The 16,130-nt window shown below is 41.3% G+C and overlaps 1 protein-coding gene across 3 annotated transcripts in view; it reads left to right on the top strand.

Annotated features, from left to right (window-relative positions):
- The first annotated feature begins 8,061 nt into the window (after positions 1-8,061).
- IL20RA (interleukin 20 receptor subunit alpha) overlaps positions 8,062-16,130 on the top strand; it is a 32,331-nt gene continuing 24,262 nt past the window's right edge. The window contains exon 1 of one of the 3 annotated variants that reach the window (XM_064598144.1): positions 8,062-8,291. In XM_064598144.1, coding sequence (XP_064454214.1) covers positions 8,168-8,291 — 124 coding nt within the window. In that variant the 5' untranslated portion in view covers positions 8,062-8,167. The remainder of the gene's footprint in view (positions 8,292-16,130) is intronic. The other 2 variants (XM_045866105.3, XM_064598145.1) reach the window with 2 other exon arrangements.

Genomic DNA, 16,130 nt, shown 5'->3' with positions numbered 1-16,130 from the left:
CACAAAAATCTGTTAAAATTTTCATTGGAATTGTATTTTTTTCTAAAACATTTTTCCTTTCTCTCTCTCTCTCTTTTTTAAGATTTTTATTTATTTAACAGAGAGAGAGAGAGAGAGAGCACAAGCAGAGGGGAGCGGCAGGCAGAGGGAGAGGGAGAATCAGGCTCCCCACTGGGCAGGGAGCCTGATGCGGGGCTCAATCCCAGGACGCCAGGATCATGACCTGAGCCAAAGGCAGACATTTAATCCACTGAGCCACCCAGATACCCCATCATTGGAATTGTATTATATCTATGAACTAATTTTAACAGCTACTGAGTTCTCAATCCATAACCACAATCCGTATTTCCCCATCTAAAAAAAATATTCTTCAACGTCACTTGCTGGGATTTCATACTTTTTCCCATAAAGCTTTCGTATGTCCTAGGTATCTTTCATGCTATTACAAATGATTCTTTTCTTTCATTTTCCACTAGTTTAATATTGATGTGTAGACATGCAATTGTGTTTTGAAGATTGAATTCATGCCTAGAAGCTCTGCTAGACTCTCATGATAATATTTTAAATTTATCCATGGATGTTTTTTTGCTCTACAGGATACGTGGCCAATACTCTTTAAGACTATCAAGGTCATGAAAAATACAGAAAAATTGAGAAAGTATCACAGACCAGAGGAGACTGAAGACACATGGGAACGACCGGTAGTCTGGTACCCTCAATTGGATCCTGGAACAGAAATGGAAAAACTAGAGAAATCTGAATACAGTCTGAAGTTTACTTAACAATAATATGCCAGTGTAACTTGCATAGTTTAGAACACTTACCGTGCTAATGGAACTGAGTGAGGAGTATGCAGAAACTCTCTGCACTGCCTTTGCAATTTTCTGTAAAAAGTACACAAATAAAAAACAAACACGTTTATTTTCTATTATGTGGTATTGGTGCAAAAATAAACAAATAGACCAATGAGAAGAATGAGATCCAAAAATAGACTCATGCATATATGGTCAATATATTTCTAACAAAGTGGCTAACACAATTTCATGTAGACTGAAAATCTTTCCAAAAAATGGCACAGGAACAATAGGACAGCTGCCTGAGAAAAAGCATTCATCTCTACTTTTTCCTCATACCAGGCATCAAAATTAACTTACAATGTATTATAGATTTAATTGTAAAAGGTACAACTATAAAATTTCTAGAAGAAAACATTTTCAACTTTGGAATGCATGAAGATTTCTGAAGATGAGACACCAAAACATAAACATCAAGGGGGGGGGAATGGAAAAAATAGATTTTATCAAAATTAAAAACTTTTGCTCTTGCAGATATTATTGTAAAAATTAAAGGGCAAGCCATGAACTGGGAGAAAGTATTTGCAACACTGTAAATCTGAAAAAGTATTTGCATCCACAATACATGAAGGACTCTTACAACTCAGTAACAAGTAATAACCCAAATGTCCATCAACAGGAGAATGGATAAATCAAAGGTTATATACATTCATATAATAGAATGCCAGGGAAACAATGCTCCATGAATATTTTCATGTTTCTGGACAGTCTGCCTTCTTAAGCAAAGGAAATCGGCACATCACAGACTAGCTCTTCTTCCCGGATTTATCTGCTCCTCACATTGCAAGAGGGTTAGATCTGGAGCCCTGTGTTCTCATTCAAAAGATAATAAAACTTACCTCCCCCAGAGCCAAGTGTTTGCAGTCCAGGGTAGGGACTTTCCCCTTTGCCTTCCTGAGAGCATTCATTTACTTTCCAAAGTATTTGTTTACATTAGAGAGATAGAGTTTCTCTCCCTCTCTCAGAAAGATAGAGCAGCAGCTAAGGGTGTGTAGCCTATCTAAACTTCTAGATTTATAATTTTGGGTTTCCCTTCCTGTGGTGCATGCACAGGATCCACCTGGCTCTCTTCACATCACCCCAAAAGAGAAAGAGGAATGGAAGCCAGAGAACCGATGAAGTTATTGTGGGTAATCCTAAGAAACTGATCTCTGTCCAGGGAACCTCATATTTGCTTTTGGCATAAAAATGAACAGATATTTAAAACTTATCATGGAACATTCCTAGCAATAATAAAAAAAAGTAAAAACTACTCATCCATGGAGCAACATGAATGAACCTCAAAGATATTATTATGTTGAATAAAAGAAACTAGACACAGAAGAGTACCTATAAGAAGGTCAATAAGATAAATAAATTTAAGATAAGAAGGTCCACCAATAAGAAGGTCAAGAAGAGTCAGAACTAATCAGATGATAACGAAAGTCAGAACAGTGAGTTCCTCTGGTAGAGGTATATGAGAAGCATGAGAGAATCTTCTAAAGGGATGGAAATATCCTATATTTTGATCTGAGGTTGGTAACATGGTTGTGTATATATGAAAAAAGTTAAGATTACTGTGCTTTAGGCACCTTATTTTATGTATGGTATGACTTAATAAAAAAAAACGTCGGCCAGTTGTTTTGTGGGAACTCACAAGTGATTCTAAAATTTATGTGGAAATACAAAGGGCAAAATTAGCCAAGGTACTCAAATAAGAACAAAGTAGAGGGACTTGGTTTACCAGCAAAAAGAAAGGAACTAAAATAGTGTGAGATTTGGCAAAATAATAGACAAAGAGACCAACAGAACAGAGCATAATCTATAAACAGACCCATTAATAAAAGACATTTCGTTTATGAAGAAGATGGAGCTTTAGGGAAAAGATGATTTTTCCAATAAACAGTGCTGAATTGGTCAGACTCATATAAAAAATAAAAGTTGAACCCCTAGTTTATCATATAAAAATCAGTTCAAGGCAGATCATAATTTTACATGTGAAAAATAAAGCAATAAAGTTTTCAGAAGAGAACTTAAAAGAGTATCTTCATGATCTTAGGGTGGGATAACATTTTTTAAACAGGACACAAAAAAAACAATGATCATAGGAGAAATAATTGGTAAATTAAACTACATTACATTTAGGAATGTCTTTTATTACTCTATTGAGAGAGCAGAAAGGCAAGCTACAATAAAGGGAGAAATATTGGCAACATATGCAACTGCCAAAGGCTTCATATTCAACATATGTAACAAATTTCTTCAAACCAAAATAAAATAAAAAGACGACCTAATAGAAAATTAGGTCAAAATTAAGATCTCAGCAGGTGGTAAATCATGGATTTTCAATAGAAAAAATAGGCAAGAAATGGGAGCAGATCCTTGACACAAGGGTATATCCAAATGGCTAATAAACTTATGAAAAAGTTCTCAATGCATTGCAGCTGATGGGAATGTAAATTGTTATAACCACGTTGGAAAACAGGTTTGGCATTATTTACTTACACGGAAATATGTCTGTCCTATGACCCAGTAATTACACTTCTGGGTATGTACCTGGCAGAAATATGTGCACCGAGGCAAGAGACATGAACTCGAATGTTCCAAGAAGCGCTACTGCTAATAACTCCAAACTGGAAACAATCTAAATGTCATCAAAATAGAATGTATAAATAAATTGTAGCATAGTCACATAATGGATAACTTTACAGTGTTGCACTAAATCTATAGGCAGAAACACAGATGATTCTCAGCATAATGTTGAGTATGAGAAGCCAGATACAATGGAATACACACTCAATGATTGATTTTGTGGAAAAGGAAAGGGGCAAGAGGACAACCTCTGTAGGTTTAGCATTGTTCTATTTTTTGACTTGGCTGATACTTGCCAACGCGTTCCCTTCGTGATAACTCATTGAGCTGTAACATCTGTATTGGTGCATTTTTCTGTATGTATATTATACTTAACAGTTACAAAATTTTTTAAATGCATGGGCTGCTTCTCAAAAAAAAAATTTGGAAGAGTTGGAGGAAGATCTGATGAGATAGGATTCCGTAAGATTTTAATTATTTGATATTATTTAGATTTGAGCAGACAGCATAATGTAAACACTGTTAGTGGTCCCAAATATCCACAACGAATGGCAGAGTAGACTAAAAGGATTTCAGAAATCTCCTAAATACTGGATGTTTATTATCTCCCCAGGACTCTTTCCTTTCTTCCTTTTTCCCCAACTATCATCTGCCCTCTAACCTTCAGGTTTACTTTTGGAAACCTAGTATATTCTGAACCTGCCCCTGACTATAACTGTGTGTCCAGGAATGTTCCCATGTTTGCATTCACGTTGTAGTTTACAATATGGAAATCACACCAATGTTGCATTTTTCATAAATTAATAAGTATACATCTTCATATGTGCGTTATTTTGCAGTTCCCCCCTTAAATGTATTTGCTTCATTTTTCTTAAGCACAGAGGCATATAAGGAAGTCATTATGAACATAGACTTTGGAATTAGATTAACCAGGCTTCACATCCCAGTTCTGTCACTTATTAAGTGAACAACCTGACCTAGCATGTTTCCTCATTTTGTCATTTGGGAAAATGTGACTAACTCACAGAATTGTTGTAAGGACCTAAGAAGGTGGTAAGTGTAACCTTCTTAGCATAGTGCCTAGCTCAAAGTCAGAATTCAGTAACCTCACATGATGGTGATGATGGTGATGATCATGATGATGTATCATTCGTGGAAACTATTTAGGAGTTCAACTGGAATAGGAAAAGTTTGTATTTTTTTGTTTGTAGTGTTAGTGCTGGTATTGAGGATGGAAGGTATTGGTTTACAGCCTTGCTGATCAAAAAGCTCAAAAACCCATACATCAGATTCCACAAAATTAAGATCTCAGCAGGTGGTAAATCATGGCAAGAAGGATTGCCATCTAGACATTTCTCCAAAGAAGACATACAGATGGCCAACATACACATGAAAAGATGTTCAATATCATTTGTCATCAGGGAAATGCCTATTAAAACTACAATGAGATAGCACCTCATACCTGTCAGAATGACTAAGATCAAAAACACAAGAAATAACAAGTGTTGACGAGGATGTGGAGAAAAGGGAACCCTCATGCACTGTTGGTGGGAATGCAAACTGTGGCAGCCACTGTGGAAAACAGTATGGAGGTTCCTCAAAAAGTTAAAAATAGAACTACCATACAGTCCGGTAATCATACTACTGGATGTTTGCCAAAAAATACAAAAACACTAATTAAAAGGGATACATGCATGCTCTATGTTTATAGCAGCATTATTTACAATAGCCAAATTATAGAAGCAGCCCAAGTGTCCATGGATAGATGAATAGATAAAGAAGATGTGGTATATATAAATACAATGGAATATTATTAGGCCATAAAAAGAATGAAATCTTGCCATTTGCAACAACATGGATGGATCTAGAGGGTATAATGCTAAGCAAAATAAGTCGGTCAGAGAAAGACAAGTACCATATGATTTCACTCATATGTGGAATTTAAGAAACAAAACAAAGGAGCAAAGGAAGAAAAGAGAGAGACAAACTGTGAAACTGACTCTTAACTGTAGAGAACAAACTGGTGGTCACCAGAGAGCAGGTGGGTGGGGGATGGGTGAAATAGGTAAAGGGGATTAAGAGTACACTTATCCTGATGAACACTGAGTAGAATTGCTGAATCACTGTATCGTACACCTGAAACTAAAATAACACTGTATATTACCTATACTGGAATTAAAATTAAAAACTTTTTAAAAAAAATTTTCTTGATTTATTTGACAGAGCGAGAGAGAGCACAAGCAGGGGGAGCTGCAGTCAGAGGGAGAGGGAGAAGCAGGCTCCCCGCTCAGCAGGGAGCCAGACGTGGGATTCAATCCCAGGACCCTGGGATCATGACCTGAGCCTAAGGCAGATTGCTTAATCGACTACGCCACCCAGGTGCCCTGAAATTAAAAGCTTAATAGAAAAATAAAGCACCAATCAGGAAAAAAAAAAAAGGTTGTAATTTTCATGACAGAATACATCAGTTTGAATGTGTTGAGTCATTTCAAAAATCTTCTGAAGGATATACTAGGATTTATTTTGACTGGGAAAGTTTAGACTGGGAGGGAACTGGACTGCTTCTTCCTGAAGTTCACTTCAGGAAGGTAAGATGGTAGAATTTAAAGGTACAAAGGAAACTCCCTAAGGTGAGTTCCAGGTCACAGGTAAAAACAAAAGAAGTCATGACTACACTCTTGAATTTAATGCATGGGAAACATCAACTGAACACTTAGCAATATTTTAGGTCCCACTCCTCCTATGAGAACCACAGGCATCTATTGAGGACAGAGCGGTGAATTTGTTACCAGGTATAAGACCAGTGAAATTCTGACGTGCTGTCTGACAAGAGCAAAGGGGAACTTGAGGAGGACAGAGGGAAGACGGGTGTGCCAGTAACAGAACTGTTACTGCTCAAGTTAAGAAAGGTAGGGAATAAGGGAAGGAGGGCTATGTACCTGTCTGCTTTAGCCCCTTTGGGGCCACGAATGATTCCTGTTTGAACAGAAATGCATATTACGTCCTAAAGTTTAGATACCAAAGATGAGTGGCCCCAAATACATTTGTGGCAAATATACATCACATTTAACCCACTAGACTTAAAATGATAAGGATGAAGCCCTACTAATAAAATTTACAGTCAGTAAAGACCACAGTGACTCACCACAATGCTGATGATGAGCTGCTAACATAGAGTCCTTCCTAAAATGTTCAGTCCTTCCTACATCTTCCTGAATCAGTAAGACCCCAGCCAGGAAAGCAGAAACCATACCAGTTCTTTCAACAGAAAGAATTTGCTAGGTGGAATTGATTACATAGACGCCGGAGAACTAAAAATGTGAAAAGGGGATTTTTCAGACTGAGGCCCTGGAAGTAACTACGGGAAGCAACTCTCAGCCCCCAGGGCTGAAGGAACAAAGGGAAGATGTGGGGGTTACATCCTGGCAGAGGAACCCCCGGAAGCTGAACTCTGGCCTCTGAGAATGGGCCTGGCCAGCCCAGTGCTGGTGTCTCTGAGGGGGCGCCATGAAGCTGGTTCTGGGCGCACGGCACCAGCCCCTCCTGCCAGGGTGAGGAGCCACTGCGCGGCACGGCGAAGAACAGCAGGTAGGAAGGCCAGTCCCCTCGCAGCTCCTCCGGCTGTCAGCGTTCACCCAGCGCCCCCTATCGATGCAACCTAAAGGACCCGGCTGACAAACGTTTGGAGAGTCCTAGGTTCCGCGTCCCAACACGGAGCTCAGCCAAAGGGACAACCCGAGCTGGATTTATTCTCTGTGTCCAAGTCTTTCTGGAGGGAAGGATGTAGCATACTTAGGGGACTCTTGAAAATCCTGCCAGTCCTCTCCCTCCCTCCCAGCAAAAAGACTTCCTTCTTTTCAATTACTTCAGATTCTTTTTTCTAAGATGAAGGTAGCTGACCTAATTTTGTACACTTAGGTTTTCTGTGAGGGAAAGAGGGAACATACCAGAGGTGAATCGTTTATTTCTCTATTTTAAGGCGGTGCCCAGCCTTCATAACTCCCTCTCAAGGACCAGGGCCGAGACAGGCCCTCGGGTTTTCTTTATGCTGTTTTAATTATTTCAACACAGTTCTTCACTTCCACCCCCGCCGTCCCGTTACGAAGAGCCTGGGCCCTAGAAGCGGGCCCGTGTGGAAATCCGCAGGCCCCTCCCTGCTCACGAGCTCGGGGGACTTCATTCAAGCAGATACCTTGACTTTCTGAGTTTCCCTTTTCTGAACAATGGGACAATACCTGGCTGCAGGTGGCGAGGACTGCGTGAAATCAAATGCAATGCATGGCAGAGTGGCTGGCGGCATGTTGAGAAATAAATACCCATTTCATTCTTTGATTCATTCTTCCGGCACTGAACTCTGACATTTCAAAGTTTAGAGGAGCGACTCTCAGGCCTGAATACGAGACCCACTTTTCTGTGTGCTCACCTCACTCTCTCCTCCGCGGAGCGCAGGCTTTTACCTGCACCGGTGACCTCGCAACAGGTCGGGGCGGTGGAAACTCGCCCAGACTCTCGGAACTGCGTGGCCGGGGACCAGAAATGGCGGGGTCCCTCCCCTCGGCGCCGGCATCCAGCTGGGCTGCGGCGGGACGCGGGCGGGGCGCAGCCGGGGTACCGCCTCCCCGGGCTCCCGGCCGCGGACAGCGCCGCGCGACGCCCTAGCGGAGGGCCCGGGGCGCCGCGGGAGGGCGCGCGGCTCGAAGGGGCGGGACGCCCTCCGAGATGTGACCCGAGCCCCGCAGCCCATGTGGGCCCGGCGACCCCCCGCGGGAGCGGCGGCCAGAGCGGCCCAGGCGCCCGGCCGCCGGGCCCTGCGGCTGCTGCCGCTGCCGCTGCTGCTGCTGGCGGCCGCGCCGTCGGGACGCGCAGGTAGGTGGGTGGCGGCCGGGCCGCCTGGTGCGGGACGGGGACGTGACGGGGCCCGGCCCGCCGACTGCCCAGCGCCGCCGGGGTCCGTCCCGCGGGTTTCGGGGTCGGCCCTGGAGCCCCGGGAGAAACTTCAGCGCGCCTCTCGCCTCTCGCGCGCCTGCGGCTGCGTCAAGTTCGCAGGACTGAGAGCTTCGCTCTTCCCACTGCGGGGCGTGCAAGGAGGTAGAGGAAGGGTGACAGGGGTCGCTCTGAGTGGAACCGGCAGCTCGGCACTTGCGATTGGCGACAGCGACCGCGCGCGGCGCCCTCGCCCGCACCGACCCGCCGCCCTTTAACAGGGACCAACCCGCGGCGGGCGGTGCCGGTTGCGCTTGCTTGAAAATACCGGACTCCGGGGGAAGGGTCTGCTCGGAAAGAACAGCGTCCAGAACGAGGCAGCGTTTCTAAACTAAGATCGCCTCTCTTGAGCACGTCATTGGCTTTCCTTTGCAGTTAAGACCGTGTACAGATATGTGCTCTTTGATTTTTCGGAAATAACAAAACTTTTAACTGATTTATGACGTAAGGTAACTGAAATTTGCTTTGCTGTGTTAAGTTTAAATTCTACCAACTGGCATCCAGTAAGCCAGGATGATTCATTAGCCTGATTTCTTTTTTTCTTCTGCATTTTCTGGTATATGAGAAAAAGATTTTTTTTTTTTTAAAGCAAGATATTGGGGATTTTTTTTAAAAAAACTAAAACCAGCAAAGCTTCCCAGAATACTGTATTTTGTAGGGACGTGGTTCAGGCTTTTATGACTTTTAACCCAGAGCTGAACAACAGTGAATACAGAAAGAAAATTGTCCTCTAAAGTGCAGTGTTCTTAGTAGTCAAAGGACAAGTTGTTTAAGTTTGATACAGTTAGTATGGAAGCAACCCAGTGCCCATGATAGATGAGTGGATAAACAAGATGCGATACCCACGCTCACACCCCGGACAGGAATACTACTCAGCTGTAGAAAAGAATGGGATCTCGCCATTTGCCATATGGGTGGACCTAGAGAGTATTATGCTAAGTGAAAGAAGTCAGGCAGAAAAAGACAAATGCCATATGATTTCACTTTCACGTATGGAATCTAAAAAAGAAAACAAATGAATAAACAAATGAAAAGCAGAAACAGATCCATAAATAGTGAGACCAAACTCATGGTTGCCAGAGGGGGAAGGGTGGGAAATGGGCAAACCATTGAAGGGGAGTGGGAGAGACAACTTCTTAATAGAGAGTGATTTCTATCCCGATGGGTCAGCCACACTATCTGCTAAACAATGTGGGCTTTCTGAGGGTTAGATGGCATTGCCACTCTTGGGTAGGGTACTACTTTAATTTTTCGAACGTTTTAGCACAAATATTCAGTCACCAAACTTAGTATTTGGATCAGGCTGTATAAACCAAACATTCAAAGAGAAGGGAAAAACAAAACTCAACGTAGCATCAACATTCTAGGAAAATATTGATATTTAATTTCAGGTAAGCTTTTAACGTTATTCAGAACATCTGTGATGTTCCCTCAAGACAGGCATGACACCCACATTCACTTTCATTCTCTAAACTCCCGGGACAGAAGTTTCATCAGCAAGTTTATCCCTGTTGCATATCAAACTCTGCCCTGTTGGCCCATTTCCATGCTTATTCTTCAATGAAGATAAGGAACTGTGGTCAGCATTAGATAAACAAGCATCCAAAGCCAATAAGAGAGAGTGGGAGAAGATGACTTCCCAAGGTCATGTTCTCCTTTCCTCAAGCCTTTCAGAGGTATCCATTGCTGTAAAATAATTCTGAACTTGCCTGCAAGATTTTTTGTGGACCACAGTCTAAATATTACTACTACATCTATGCTTATTAGAACTAATTTACTATAATTAACACAGTGAAGGTATTTGTTCAAATGTCTCTTCTTTGATATCAACACAGCAGCGTTTGGGTATTCTATTTCACTGAGTAATTATTTGTATACACACAGATGGTTCCAGTGAACTAATTAAGTTACCTTCATTATTTCTTTAACTTTTAATTTTGAAATAATTTGAAGCTCACAGAAAAGTTTCAGGAACTGTAGGCTTTCCTTTCACTGAGTAATTATTTGTACAGACACAGATGGTTCCAGTGAACTAATTAAGTTACCTTCATTATTTCTTTAACTTTTAATTTTGAAATAATTTGAAGCTTACAGAAAAGTTTCAGGAACTGTAGGCTTTCTGTAAATCCCTTAGCTGGTTTCTCCCAAGTTTAACATCTTACATAACTATTGTACAATGTTCAGAACCAGGGCATTAACATTGGTATAATATACTCACCAAACTATAGACCTTGCTCAGATTTCAGCCATTTTTCCACTTAAGGCTCTTTTTCTGTTCCAGGATCCCGCTTTACATTTAGCTGTCATGCCTCTCTTGTCTCCACCAGTCTATGACAGTGCCTCAGCCTGTTTTTGCTTTCATGTCCTTGACCCTTTGGGGCGTCATCTCTTCTTAGAATGTCCCTCAGTTTGGGTTCATTTGATGTTTCTTCATGATGAGAGTGAGGTTATTCCTTTTGAGCAAACTATGTTGTCTTTCTCAGTGCATCATAGCAAAGGATTTATGATATCAATATGTCTTGTTCATGCTGATGTTAACCTTGATCACTTGGTTAAGGTGGTGTCTGCAGGGATTTTCATTGTGTAGTTACTGTTACTTTGGAGCAGACACAAGGTCATTTCTTGTACATTTGCATGGCTTCCACATTTATCAGCTGGAGGCGCATCCTCAGCCTGTCTAGAGAGCATCATGTATCCCAGATCCAACCGTGTGGCATAGGATCACCAGCCTCTCTCTTCAGAATGTGTGTACCTACTGCCTGTAATAATTATTTATTGAGCTTCCTATAGAACAAACCCAGGAAAGGCAGTATTCACTCTCCAACTAAGGAGATTCGTTACCTCTGGGAGGTGGCGTGGTATAGGAACAATGAGGTAGGGCTGAGGAGGGACTGACAGTTCTCTGTACCTTTGGTATGGCTCTGACTGGTAGAGCCTTAGGTAAGACGTATATTTCCCATTTAAGCATAAACTTTGGACAAAGGAATAGGCAGATGGAATGATTCATGTTATAAAATGAATATGTTAGGATAAGCATTTCAACATAAAACTAACTATTTTTATAATATTTTGTTTTTTTAAAGATTTTTAAATTTATTTCAGAGAGAGAGCATGGGAGCGGGGACGGGGTGGGGGAGCAGAGGGAGAGGGACAAGCTGACTCTGCGCTGAACCCGGGGCTCGATGTGGGGCTCGATTCCACGACCCTGAGATCATGACCTGAGCCGAAATCAAGAGTCAGACGCTAAGCTGACTGAGCCACCCAGGTGCCCCTATAGTATTTTAAATAAATAAAACTGCATATCCGTGTGTTGCCTTTGTTAGTGCTTGGCATAGTACTTTTCACAAAATATTACTCAGTAAATTTGCAGGTTTTTGCTTAAAAACACCTTTCATTACACATGTGATGTTTTTAAAATGATTTTCTATTTGCATCTTTTTCTTCTTTGTACAGTTTTACCAGGTATCATTGACACATTTATCTCCACGATAATTTAAAAAAATAGACATCTGAGAATCCGCTGCAGCTTAATGTAGCACATATTTTAATGAGTAAAATCATTTTATCCATCTTATTAACATTACACTTATGCTATGAGTGTGATATTCTGAAAGAGTTCTGATTTTCCTTGGTCCATATTTATGATTATTTGACACAAAAGCTGATACCAGAAAAATGAATTAAATCTTTATAGTCAATTCCAAGATATGTCAATTACTTATAAAATTGGAGAACAAGAAAATTTTAGGGAAAAATTGCCAACTGGAGACATTAAAATTAAATACATCCTCTACTTTAGTTTTCAGAATTCCTTTGGAAATAGAAACCTGGGGTTGACAGGACATTATTAAAGTCCCATCCAAGTGCTTCTTGTATGAATCTCCTCTGAAGCATTACTTCCAGATCATTACCTGTCTGTTTGAGCACCTGTCATCACGAGACACTCACTGCCTGGCACCCTAGGCAGGATGTCCTGTCATTGCAGACTTCCAACTATTACAGTGTCCTTCCACGTAATGAGCTAAGCTCTTACTCTCTTGCATCTTCACCCACAGTTGGTCCTTGCAAAACCATGCAGAACAGGCTGTGCAGATAACCAAACGCACCATCTGTGTCTTCTCCTCTCTCAGCTAACCACCTTCCCAGTTATGTCATGTCAGCCTCTCGCTCCTGGTCTTTCTAGCATGTGTGTGTTCCAGTTTGTCTGCAAGCTCCCACGCTGCCTCCCTGTAGGTCATGATGAGATGGCTGGTCTACTAACATTTCAAGCACTACACCTGGCCTGTTTGTCCTTAAATGATTCAGCGTCAAGTTCTCAGTGAACATAGGGTCCCTGATGCCTGAAAGCACTGCCCTCCTTTTCTTTGTTGTCCTCTCCTAAGAGACACAGACTCTGAACCCTCATTTCAACTCAGGCTTTCATATTAAGACAATTTCACTTTGTGGAGGTAGTTTTCTTTCCGTTTGCTTCTCGAAGGATAAAGGATGGAAATATGGCATAATGTTTTATCTAGAGCTTGGGTCTGTGATGCAATTAAGGATACTCTTTTCTGGAAAAAAATTTTACTGATTATCTAGTCAACGCTAGTTCTGTTTTTGGACTGTGGTGGTCACTGTGTTGCACATTGAGCCACAGAATGGCTCCCGTGCAGCCACTGGCTGTAATTTCCATACTTTTTCCTATACAGACTTGTCAGTAAGTTGTCCTCATGCTTCTCGATCTCAACATGTATGCTCTTCATCCAGGGTCCTCAAAGTTCCAGCCCATACAGTTGCGTTTGTATTTTGGGGATAGGAGGTTTTTTTGGCAACTTCATTGTCCTAGTTAAAGCATTTGCTTACATTATTTCCCCCATTTAAATTTTCTCCTTCTCAACTTTGCAGATATTTTGCCTCTTGCATCAATCCCTTCATCTTTACTTTCTGGAGATTCGGCAGCCTTTAAAGCATTCATTGTTCTCCTCAGTAAACACCGTGTTCATTTTTGAGGAAAGATACAAGCAAGCAAAAGACACCTCCTGTATCAGTTTTCTGAGGCAGCCGTAACAAAGTACCACGAAGTGGGTAGCTTAAAAATAACATCAATTTATTATCTCACGGTTCTGGAAGCTAGAAGCCTGAAATTAAGATATTGGCAGGGTTGACTCCTTTTTTTTTTTTTTAAGATTTTATTTATTTATTTGAGAGAGAGAGCATGAGAAGGGAGAAGGTCAGAGGGAGAAGCAGACTCCCCGCCAAGCAGGGAGCCCGATGCGGGACTCGATCCCAGGACTCCGGGATCATGACCTGAGCCGAAGGCAGTCGCTTAACCACTGAACCACCCAGGTGCCCCCAGGGTTCACTCCTTTTGAGGGCTGTGAGGGAGCATCTGTGCATGCCTCTCTCCTAGCTTCTGGTGGTTGCTGGCAATCTTTGGCAACCCTTGGCTTGTTGATCTTCGTTCCAATTCTCTGCCTTCACATGGTGCTCTCCCTGTCTCTTCACATTATCTTCCCTCTGTGCATGTCTCTCTTTGTGTCTAAATTTCCCCCTTTTATAAGGACGTCAGTCATATTGGATTAGGACCCACCCTAGTGACCTCTTTTTAACTGATTACCTCTCTAAAGACGCTATACCCAATTAAGGTTACTTTATGAGGTTCTGGGGGTTAGGATTTCAACATACTTCTTTTGGGAGGCACAATTGAATTCATAACACCTACCATACCCTCACAGGCTCATAGGGCAGGATCCATGAGCTTGGCTTCTAAAGTGGAGAAAAGCTACCTTTTCAGCCCCATGTGGTGGCTCTCCTCCTCAGCATGTTTATAGTCTATGTCCATTGTCAAAGGGCAACTTTCATAGAAGTGTCATGCCTGAAAGTCTCTCCTGAGAATGTTGAGGGCGGAGATGAGGTCTTCTCTTGTAATTTCCATAACATGAACATAAGAGAGAGAGACCATTGGGTAATATATTGAAATATGGAATTACTATTTTGTAAACCTAAAACTCATATAATGTTATAGGTCAATTCTAGCTCAATAAAAAAAGGCGGGCGGAGAGCCATCAATGGTGTGTAATAAAGACAGTACAGTTTAAATTTCTTCAGCAGAGGGGCTCACTCTCCTCAGACCCCTACCTCCTGCCTCGGCTTATATGAGGGGCACTTTCACTGCAAAATCCTCGCTCTTGCTCCAGCAAGGACCATTTTCATACTTAAGGCTAACTATCATTCCAATTCCAAGCCAGCCTTCCTCCTCCATTTTAGATTAAAATATGTGTGTTGCTAAATTATCTACTAAATGCTCTACTTCGTTATTTTAAAAAGTAGCTCATAATTTCTAAGTGTAAAATAGAATATCACATGCATTTCAGGAGCAAATAACTTAGGGGAATAAGGTATTCGAGGTGATCAGATTTAATGAAGAAGAATTACCTTAACACACCATGCATCCATTTTGAGTTTTCAGAAGTTAACATATACCTCGACACAATGTGATTTGAGCACTTTTCATTCATTCAATGTCATTCACTCATATCCATCAGGAACAGTTGTAGGTATTGAGGTGAACATGAAAACAAGGTCTCTTTCTTCACAGAGCTTTTAGTCACAGACAGGTAATTACATTAGAGTATAAATGCTAGAACTGAGAAAAACACGCTTCTTTAGAAGCACAGAACAAGGTAACCAATCAAATCTAGAAGGCAGGCAGGGCTTCCTATAAAAAGGGTCCCCTAAACTGAGACTCATAAGAGTTGCTGGTATGTGTGTGTGTGTATATATATATATATAAAATTTGGTATTAGGTATATATAAAATTTTATATATATCACTTCACATTCTCCCTATTTGAGGAGAAAAGATGCATTATACAAGCAATGAGGTATCGAAGTCAAATGTCTTGCTATGAATAAATACTTCCAATGCTTTTAGGAAAAAAACAAATTTAATAAATAGTTATAGGTAGGCTGTCATCCCTATTATGTAAAACAATTATAACTTAATATAAATTCAGCTCTTTTTCATTTTAAATATTAGCAGGAAAATACAGGCATACTTCATTTTACTGCACTTTGTCAACATGGCATTTGTCACAAATTGAAGATTTGTGGCAAGCCTGCATCAAGCAGCGAGGTCTATCAGCACCATTGTCCTCAGCAGCATTTGCTCACTTTCTGTCTTTGTATCACAGTTCGGTAATTCTCGCAATATTTCAAACTTTTTCATCATTATTATATTTGCTCTGGTTATCCGTGATCTGTGATCGGTGATTATGAACTTGCAGAAGGCTCAGAGGATGGTTAGCAGTTTTTAGCAATAAAGTATTTTTTAATTAAGTTATGTACATTGGTTTCTCAGACATAATGCTGTTGCACATTTAGCGGACAACAGTATAATGTAAACATAACTTTTGTACTCACTGGGAAACCACAACATTCATCCGACTCACTTTGTTGTGATGGTGACTTAAGTACAGTGGCCAGGGACCAAGCCTGCAGGGTCACCAAGGTACACCTGTGAAGCCAAATCCTGCTCTAAGCACATTCTCTCTATAAATTACCAGGTAGTTAATATTCCTTTTTCACACCTACAGTTCTTTCTTGTAAAACTACAAATCAGCAAACAAAACGTGGGCAGGAGTAAGGAGCTTGGTAGCTATAGGACAGCCTGACTTCATGGTCATTGGCAGCCTCGAATCACTGTGGTCTGCAGCTTTTTGCAATACGGAATCAAACTACACAC

The sequence above is a fragment of the Mirounga angustirostris genome, unplaced genomic scaffold, assembly GCF_029215605.1.
Source record: "Mirounga angustirostris isolate CCGP_5_RB_7025 unplaced genomic scaffold, mMirAng1.0.hap1 SCAF_8, whole genome shotgun sequence".
Taxonomy (NCBI): Eukaryota; Metazoa; Chordata; class Mammalia; order Carnivora; family Phocidae; genus Mirounga; species Mirounga angustirostris.
The sequence above is the reverse complement of the archived record's forward strand: the minus strand, read 5'-3'. Positions and strand labels throughout refer to the sequence as shown.